At 39.0% G+C, this 10,456-nt stretch overlaps 1 protein-coding gene across 1 annotated transcript in view; it reads left to right on the top strand.

Annotated features, from left to right (window-relative positions):
- Window positions 1–441: 441 nt before the first annotated feature.
- Window positions 442–10,456, top strand: part of tenm4 (teneurin transmembrane protein 4) — a 537,020-nt gene continuing 527,005 nt past the window's right edge. The window contains exon 1 of the mRNA XM_068033916.1: window positions 442–715. Coding sequence (XP_067890017.1) covers window positions 490–715 — 226 coding nt within the window. The 5' untranslated portion in view covers window positions 442–489. The remainder of the gene's footprint in view (window positions 716–10,456) is intronic.

Genomic DNA, 10,456 nt, shown 5'->3' with positions numbered 1-10,456 from the left:
TACGATCACTGTCATGTAGTTGGTCTGTTCATAGACTGATTAGGAACTAGCTTTGCTTTTGTAATAGAATCCCCAGAAAAAGCAGAAACTATTTACAAAACCAACTTCTCTGGATTGGCCTTCAGAAAGCCCAATGCACACAATAGCATCTTTCAGAGCACTCCATGAGAATCCCCATAACTAACATAAAACTGAGCATATCTGGCACATTTGATGAAAATATGTCTCCAGGGCTCTACAGGAGAGCTTTCCAGCTAAGAATTAATCTGTAATGATAGAACGGTAAACACTAAAACTGTGATGCATAAAGAGGAAAGGACTTAACATTGACATTACTTTCTTTGATAATAATCTGAACTAATGTCCATGTAAATCTCAGTGCCATTCCTTTACCTTACTTACAGTATTGATTTTCCTTCCTTGCAGAATATTTTGGGCTAAAATCCCTTAAGGCTAATTTTTGATGTTGAAAAGTCACTTAAACAAACCATGGATATAAAAGAACGGAAACCCTACCGGTCTTTAACAAAGAGCAGACGTGAAAAGGAGCGACGATACACCAGTTCTTCAATGGAAAGTGAAGACTGCAAAGTACCTCACAAATCCTATAGCTCCAGTGAAACACTCAAAGCCTACGATCAGGACCCAAGATTGGGCTACAGTCATCGTGGTAAAGAAGTAGTTCATCAGGAATCTGATGAATACTGCAGACCAGGTACCTTAAATTATTGTAAAGATAATTTTACTGCAAAGTAAAGGGCAAGTAGAAAACATGAAACCAGTTCAGAGGTTTAAGGAATAGTTTAACCATGAGAACAAAGACATTGTAATGAATGCATTTTATTTGTACTGGATGGGGACATTCCCACTACAGAACTACAATCCATTTCTCAGATGCTAATCGTGTTGTAGTCACATCAGTCAGAAATTCTCTTGCATAAACATCATCATGCATCATTATAAGAAATTTGCATTTCTACAGCAGTCCTGCCAAAAAAGATTCTGACTGCTTTCAGAGTAGAGAATGAGGGTACAATAGGACAAAGGAGAAAACATATGCAAGAGGAACTCACAATATTGTCAGAGAAGAGGCTTTTCTTTTCAAGGGAAAATACCAGAAGACAGAGGCATGACTGAGATGTCAACCTCTAATGATGGAGCAAAGTGAATGTAACTATAATATAATTAATAATGCACTGTCACAGGAGCAAATGATCTATTCAAGGGTATATGGCTGGAGAAGATCATTCAAGTAGTTGAAGAGGGGACAGAGGATGATTTTCTGGCGAGATTTGAAAACAATGTTGTACAGGGAGAAGAATGAGGGGGGATCTTATAGAAACATATAAAATTATGAAGGGAATAGATAAGATACAAGTAGAGAGGATGTTTCCACCGGCAGGTGAAGCTAGGACAAGAGGGCATAGCCTCAAGATTAGAGGGAGCAGATTTAGGACTGAATTAAGAAGGAACTTCTTCACCCAGAGGGTTGTTAATCTATGGAATTCCTTGCCCAGTGAAGTTTTTAGAGATACAGCACTGAAACAGGCCCTTCGGCCCACCGAGTCCGTGCTGACCATCAACCACCATTAGTACCCAGAATTGAACTCGGGTCGCTGGAGCTGTGAAGCTGCGGTGCTAACCACTGCACCACTAGTTGACGCTTCTTCAGTAAACATCTTTAAAGCTAAGGTAGATATCTTTTTGAACAATAAAGGAATTAAGGGATATGGTGGGAGCGCGGGTAAGTGGATCTGAGTCCACGAAAAGATCAGCCATGATCTTATTGAATGGCGGAGCAGGCTCGAGGGGCCGGACGGCCTACTCCTGCTCCTAGTTCTTATGATCTTATGATCTTATGATGAGTATGTAGGAACGGAAGTTCTGAAGTTCAGGCTTTTGGAGGTTGACAGTAGGTAGTTTGGTGAGGTCATCATTGGAGACAAGACTCTTTCAGATGATAAAAGCTCAAGTGGATTAAGGGTTTTACAGTGGTGTAGGGAAGGTGTGGCCATATAATGTTAATGATCCAAAGATGAAAGGAACTTGAGGAATATCATAGAATCATAGAATAGTTACAGCACAGGATATTCAGCCTGTTGTACCCATGCAGGCTCAAGATTAACACAATTTTATTTTACAATTATCTTAGAAGAGAAAGGATAGTCAAGGGGGGAATGTAGGATCTTTACAAGCAGATGCAGGTAATATTTTAAATGAAATAAGGAAATGGCAGACTTGTTGAATAATTACTTTGTGTCAGTATATACAGTGAAGGAAGAGGATAATATATCCTGATATTCCAGGGAAACAAACAGTGAATCAAGAACTGGAACTCTTTAAAGCAAAAAAACACGATTTAAAAATATGGCATTAAAGACTGACACATCACCAGGACCTTTTGCTTTACATCCCAGCTTTTTAAAGAAAGTAGGTGAGGAAATTGCAGATGCTTTAGGCATAATTTTCAAAAGCACTCTCAATTCAGGAATTCTCCATTTAAATTGGAAAATTGTAAATGTAATTCCACTACTTAAGAAAAGTGAGAAATCAGGAAATTATAGAACTATTAATCTTAACATATGTTGTGCGGTAATTATTGGAATCTATAATTAAGGACAGGGTGACTGAGCACTTAAGAGATATTTGAGCTGGTTGGGGAGAGCCAACATTGATTATTAAAAGGTAGGTCATGTATAATGAACCTAATGGATTTTTTGAGGAAGTAACTAAAGAAGGAGACAGGGAAATTCCTGTGGACATTGTTTATATAAACCTCCAGAAGGTGTTCAATAAGATTCCACATAAGAAACTGTTAGGTAAAATTAAAGCTCATGGAATTGAAGGTAAATTATTGACCTGGTTAGGAGATTGGTTAGGTAGCAGAAAAAAAAAGGTTGGGGATATGGGTATGTACTCTAATTGGAAGGAAGTGACTAGTGCTATCCCAGAATGGTCGTTGCTGGGGCCTCAACTATTTACTTAATTTTTAAATGACTTCTATAACACAACAGAAAGCCATATATCCAAGTTCACCAATGACACAATGATAGGTGGCATAGTAAGTAGTGTAGATCGGAGCATAAAACTACATTAGCATAAAAGAGGCATTGATAGATTAAGTGAGTAGGTAAAACTTTGACAGATGGCTTTCAGTGTAGGAAAGTGTGAAGTCATCCATTTTGGATCAAAAAGCATAGATCTGAGTGTTTTTAAATAGTGAAAATCTAGGAGCAGTGGCAGTCACAGAAATTTAGGGGACCATGTACACAGATCACTAAAATGCAGCAGTCATTGTCAAAAAATCAGCAAGTCAAAAGGAATGTTACCCTTTGTAACTAGAGTGCTAGAATGTGAGGGTGCACAGCCAGAAAGGGGAGGCAGTTCTGCTACAGCAAAGAAAGCCCTGGTTAAACCACATGTGGAGTACTGTTAACGTTTCGGGTCAGTGACCCTTCTTTGGAACTGACACGAAACGTTAACTCTGCTTCTCTTTTCACAGATGCTGCCAGACCTGCTGAGTGGTTCCAGCATTTCTTGTTTTTATTTCAGATTTCCAGCATCCGCAGTATTTTGCTTTTATATTATTGTGGAGTACTGTGTATAGTTCTGGGAACTACACTTTAGAAAGGAGATATTGGCCTTAGAAGGAGTGCAGCGTTGATTCACCAGAATGTAACGAGGCTTCCAATGGTTATATTATGAAAAGAGGTTACATAAGCTAGGCTTGTATTTCTTTGAATATATAATAGGGATTATTTGATTGAGGTTTTTAGGAATTTGAAAGGAATTGATAGGGTAGGTAACGAGAAAGTTTTTCTGATGGTGGGGTAGTCCAGGACAAAGTGACATCAGAGCCAGGCCATTCAGGAGAGAAGTTAGGAAGCACTTCTGCAAGTAATGTTTGACAGAAGTGTAGACCATTCTGCCACAAAAACCAGCGAATGCTAGCTCCATTAATAATTTTAAACCTGTGGTCAATAGACTTTTGCTAGCCAAGGGTATTAAAAGATATGGACTTAGGATATAAAAATGTTAATTGTATATCAATTGTTTGAATTAGATGCAGGTGGAGGGTGTTAATTTTCAGAAAGCATTTGATAAGGTGCCACATCAAAGGTTATTGCAGAAAATAAAAGCTCATGCTGTAGGGGTAACATATTGGCATGGAAGAAGATTGGTTAGATAACAGGAAAGTCTAAAGCATACCACAAACAGCAAGGGACCCAACACTAAGCCCTGTGGACTGCCACAGGAAACTGCCTTCCATTTGCAAAAAGATTTGTCGACCATTACCCTTTGTTTCCTGTCACTGAGCCAATTTTGGATCCAACTCACCACATTCCCCTGTATCCCATGGGCTTTTACTTCTCTGACCAGTCTGCCATGTGGGACCTTGTCAAATGCCTTATTAAAATCCATGTAGATCACAACCACTGCACTACCCTCATCAATCCTCCTTGTTACTTCCTCAAAAAATTCAATTAAGTTATTAAGACACGACCTTCCCTTAACAAATCCATGCTGACTATCCCTGATTGATCCAAGCCTTTCTAAGTGGCAGTTTATCCTATCTCTCACAATTGATTCTAATAATTTGCCCACCACCGAGGTCAGACTGGCCTGTCAATCTAGTTTAAACCATCCCCAACAACACTAGCAAACCTTCCTGCAAGGATATTTGTCCCAGTCCTGTTCGGATGTAAACCGTCTGGCTTGTACAGGTTCCACCTTCCCTGAAACCAGTCCCAATGCCCCAGAAATCTGAAGCCCTCCCTCCTGCACCCTCTCTCCAGCCAAGCATTCATCTGGTGTATTCTCTTAGTTCTATACTCATTAGCAGATGGCCTTGGGAGTAATCCGGAGATTACAACCTTTCAGGTCCTGCTTGTTGATCTCTTTCCTAACTCCCTAAACTCACCTTGCAGGATCTCATCACTTTTTCTTCCTATATCTTTGTACCAATGTGGACCACGAACTCTGGCTGTGCACCCTCACCCTCCAGAATGCTCTGTAGCTGCACGGTGATATCCATTAAAGGCCTGCTACCCGACCCGAACCCAACGGGACCCGACAACACGTGTCGGGTTTGGGTTGGGTCGGGTCGCACTTCCGTGTCCGACTTTTGGGCTCTGGTCAGGTTTCCTTCGAAGACCTTTAATGTCCATGACCCTTGCACCAGGGATGCAACATACCATCCTGGAATCACTTCTGGGACCACAGAAATGCCTGTCTGTTCCCCTAACTATAGAATCCCCGACCACTATTGCTGTCCTGTCTTTTCTCCTCCCTCTCTGCACAGCTGAGCCACCCATGGTGCTCTGGTCATGACTCTTGCTGCACTCTCCAGGCGAAGAACCGGTTAAAAATTGGATGCTCTCCAGGGACTCCTGCACTTACCTGTCTTGTCCTTCTTGTCTGTCTAACAGCCACCCAGTCCCTCTCTGCCTGTGCTCTCTTAAACTGCGGGGACCACCTCCTGAAATGTCCTATCCACATATCTCTCATCCTCACAAATGTACCTCAGTGGCACCAGCTGTTCCTCAAGTTCCAAGATTCGTCTCAAGTTTTTGCATTTGGTGGCACTTTCTGCACATCTAGTTTTCCAGGACATGGGTAGGGTCCTGGAGTCCCAGCATGGCACAGGATGTGCATTTGACAGGTGTGAGCAGCCCTGCCATGCCTCAAATTATTTATTTACTGCACCAAAATTAGAAGTTAAATAAACACAATAAAATGGTTATAAATAGAATGAACAAATGAGTAACCACCTACCAACTACTGGTATTTTAACTTCTACTTAGTGGATAGACTTAAATGTTCGAGGAAAAAAATTAAAAATCAGCAGAATAAAGAAAATAACAAAGTAAGGAAATACCCAATATGGGTATTTTTGCCCCTCCCTCTCTTCGCAATAATTTTAAATTGATGATCTCTCATCACTGACCCCCAAAAAATAGTCTTTATCTTGTCACCCTATCAAAACTCTTCATAATTTTAAAAAATGTTATTAAATCTCCTCATAGTCTTCTCTACTCTCACCTCATATCTGGAGTTTCCCTTATGAGCATATGCAATTGACGGGCAGGAAAAGACAAGCTGGGACATCAAGCCTACCTCACACACCATGATAGGTGGAGTATCATAAATAAACACTTCCTCCTGAGTGAGGCAAAACACAAGAATAAAAACCCAGGGCCAATGAGGGGAAAACATACTCTGGAAAATTTCTCTCCGACTCTTTCAAGCAATCAAAACCAGTCCAGGAGATCACATGGACCAAGTGCTATCTATAAAGATATTTGCCTTTCATATGATGCGATATCTGACCCAGTTGAGAAACACTCCATGCCTTCCATTTTGAAGGCATACAGAGTCAACATTCATCACACCAGCTGGCAACATATTCCAGAAGTTCGCTACTCTCTGGGAAAAGAAGATCTGCCTAACACCCAGTCTATTCCTACTCTTGTAAAGTTTAAACTCATGTCCCCTGAAACTGCACATTCTGTTAAACTTGAATAATCTATCAATAGGGACACTATCCAGCCCTTTAATTATTTTGTAGACCTCTATCAAGTCGCCGCTAAGTCTACACTGCTCTAAAATAAATAGATCAAAGCAATGTACCATCTAAGTTTTTTTTCTGTAGTAAGCGGCCAATTCGTTTCAGTGCATGTGTCCTTTAAATCTTTTTGCACGCCTGCGCATGCCCAGGAACTTAAAGGGGCCAACTTGTGCACGGCCTGCATGGGAACTTTCAGGTTGCTACACAGGCACATAGCTTAGAGGGAACACTGGACCAAAGGTCTTTATTAAGTAGCTGAGGTTCTTTACATTCGGAATCATTCTCATGGTTATCCTCACACCTTTTCCACGATATGACTCATCATGTGATCTTCCTTACATTGTCCTGGTAAATCAGTGTTGTACACTCTATGGTTTTCATAGCTTTTCTATAATGAAATGCACGAAACTGCAAACAGTATGCTAACTGTGACCTAACCAATGTTTTGTATAAATTCATCATTATATCTTTTGTACTCGATGCCCCTATTGATAAAACCCAAATTTCTATTGTCCTTTTAAATGGCTGTAAAATCAAGCACTTTCATATCAAATGCCATTCTTGCATCTTGCCAGTGGGCGAGTAACTTTTAAGGATTTTAGAGTAAAAAAAAGTAGTATTATGTGCATAGAGAAGAAAAATTTAAGCTCTCCAACATTTATATTTTTGAATTAAAAATTATGCTGGGAACAAATATTGGTGAAAATATTTTTTTTGATTTTAAGTATGAGTGTTCTGCCAGATAAATACATATTTTAATTGTTACAGAAAAAAACTGCAATAAAAAAGTCAATAATGAAAATGAATATAGTCAGTTCCATCAATATCCTGCTGATTTATTGAATTTTGTCCTTTTTAAAAGGGCACATTAGGCTCAGGGTATGAAATCAATTTATCTCACAGCATTTATTGTAAAGAAGTTTGATTTTCAGTTAATTGTGGCAGTAATTTTTCATAATTTATGACAGTACTTCCCAGTGGCAGTCACTAGAGTTGAGCTTTACTACGTCTGATGTTCCCAAACTCATGAGTGAGTCAGCAAGCAGAAATGGAAAAAAAAAACAGATTTTGATGACAGCATCTTCATAAATTAATTTAAGCCATTGGTTTAAAAGGACAACAGAACTTGTAGGCCTGAGGAGAAATCATTAAGCTATTGGTTTGTTTATTCTGTAGTCTTCGCAGAAAATAAACATTTGGTAGCTGTGAATAATATTGCTAGTATTAATGGACTATAATCCTTCATGTTTTATATTCAGTATCAAGGTTAAGAGCAGACTGTTTTTAGCAGCACATATTCATTTTGGTCCAGCAGGACTATATCTGTCACAGCCAACTTGAGAGACAGGGAGATGGAGAATGTGATCAAGTTTGAAAGCTTTCCTTTCCATCTCCTACAAATGTACATTTATCTCAGTTCAAAAAAAAATTAAATCTTCATTCCTCTTGATTTTTCTTCAGATAGTGAGGCTTATGGCTATTTGTACAGCTGGAATGCATTGAACTGAATTGAATTAAACTGGGTCAGGTTTAGCATTCCCACATTTTTCTTGAGGATTGTTTTGAAAGTAGCAGAAGGAGAGCAAGATATCTTTTACTATTGCACATGAGCCGGAGTTTTCTGTGGAAAGAGGTCAGTTGAGAAATATTTGAAGAACAGTGCATATCCACTAAATAATGTTCGCAGTAACAACAGGCACAATGTTGCTGAAAAAAACACACTGCGTGAAAGACGCAAGCTGTTATTAATGTGCAAATCGCCCAGCGACTTGTAGTGAGGAAGAGCCACAACTTACTGACTGATTTTCATCACTTCATTAGTTTTATGAAAACAGCATCTTCTTAACTTTCCTGGATTTTCATGACTTTGTTGTATTTGCATGTTAATTACCTATTAAACACAAAGTTAAGTCTAGTAATTAATAATGTAAGTACCTTTTTAATAATGCACTAATTGTTAATAACTGCCAATCAAACTCTCATGCCTAGAAAGTAACAATGATAAGTATGAAGTTTCAGTCCTCCAGGTTGTGATTTGTTACAGGATATTTTTTTTAAGTCAAATGTTTAATTGGTTTTCTTACTTTTCCTCTCTGTCTCTTTACTCTCATTATTAATCCAATCTTTCTTTCCCTGTCTTCATATCTCTTTCTGTACCTGATTTGACATTGAATTCACCCCGTCTAATTTACCCTCCTCCTGTATTTATTTTTCAATCATTTAAATTTATTGGTTAAGGATACATATTGTTTGTTCTACTGCTCAGTCAGCTCCCAGATGTCTTGTCCTGTTATCAGCTCGCACTTCTAGCACCTTTTAAAACCCAAACATACAATTGTAAGTCTGACCAACGGGGCACACTGCAGCAAAATCTGGCCTAATGTTTTTAGATTTCATCTTTGAAATTGTTCAAAAACACATTTATTTTGAAAAGTAACACTTGTTTATGTTGTCACAGTTATTTATAATACCTCTGAACTGGCCTCTAGTAATCCAGAATTTTATGACAATAGCCCTTTGATATGTTTCTCATGGAAAATAAGTTTCTAGATGTTTAATGGTAGGTTATACTGTCATTCATTCCTTTGTTATCTTCATCAATATTGTGTTAGATGGCATCATAAGAGGCATCCTGAGAGTATCCGTTCCAGGCAATGCCGAAAGAATTACTGTGCTGCTTTTTGCAGATTACTGTATGTTATTGATGAATTGACCTAGGACCTACTGCATTCCGTCTTCCATTTAAAAAAATGGGCCAATCACTGGGATATAGTTCAGAGTGCTCTTAAATGCCATATTCAAAACATATAGAATGTACATGATTGAAAAAGGCTATTTTGATCCAGCTGGACAGCCCCATAGTTCAGAAACAGAATTTATAGCTCAATGCCTATGCCCCTCAATTGATTTTGTCACCAAATGCTATCTAATTCTCTCTGAAATTATTAATGTTATCAGGCCTGATTGCTTTTCTTGGAAGTCCATTCCAAACAGTACCACTCTCTCTTTGATGTAGTTATATTTGATCTGTTCATTCATCTTCCTTGTTCTGAGCTTCAGTCCATGTCCCATTTTCATTCTGGGCGACCGTGGTAACATATTCCTGGGGTTAAACTTTTCAACGCCCATAAGCATATAAATAAATCAATAAATTGTTAATCCTTTCTCAGTCTTTTCTAGTGTAAACAAACTTAGCTTCTGTCCTTGAAGCCCAGCTGTCTGATGTGAAGTTTTTAGATGAGAAGCCAGTAGCATGTTTCCCTTCTTATAAAATGGGGACCAAAACTGCATGCAGTACGCCATATCGGGACAAACCAATGCCCCGTAAATGTTTGTTATTGTATCTTATGATTTGTGATTGTGATTCCATGCACTACACAACCCAATATCGTATGTGCCATATTTACTGCGGGCACACACTGTGCGAATTAATGGTTTCAACGAACCATCCGCCATTGCCACTACATCCTTTAATTGTGCTGAATTCTAACATCATTTCATTAGTAATTCCAATGGTTATCTCTATTCAATGTCTCATCACTTTGTACTCGTCAATAAGGAATGTAATTTGTCATTTTTCAGCACAGCTTTCCAACCTATCTAGATCCTTCTGCACCTCATCAGCCTGAGTTTGATTTGTTTTTACAAAACTCATCATCATCTTGGTGCTATCGGTACTATTTGACACTTTTTCTCTATTCCCACTTCCAAGTTAATGATATATAATGTGAATAGCAAAGGTTTCAGCCCTGATTTTTCCCTGCAATGCATCTTCATGAAAAGTCTCTTTCGATGCAGCCAGCTACTAATCCCTATCAACAACTGGGGCGACACAGTGGTGCAGTGGTTAGCACCGCAGCCTCACAGCTCCAGGGACCCGGGTTCAAT

Source organism: Heterodontus francisci, chromosome 6 (genome assembly GCF_036365525.1).
Source record: "Heterodontus francisci isolate sHetFra1 chromosome 6, sHetFra1.hap1, whole genome shotgun sequence".
In the NCBI taxonomy this organism is placed as follows: domain Eukaryota; kingdom Metazoa; phylum Chordata; class Chondrichthyes; order Heterodontiformes; family Heterodontidae; genus Heterodontus; species Heterodontus francisci.
Note: the sequence above shows the minus strand (reverse complement) of the source record. Positions and strands in the feature narration are given on the sequence as shown.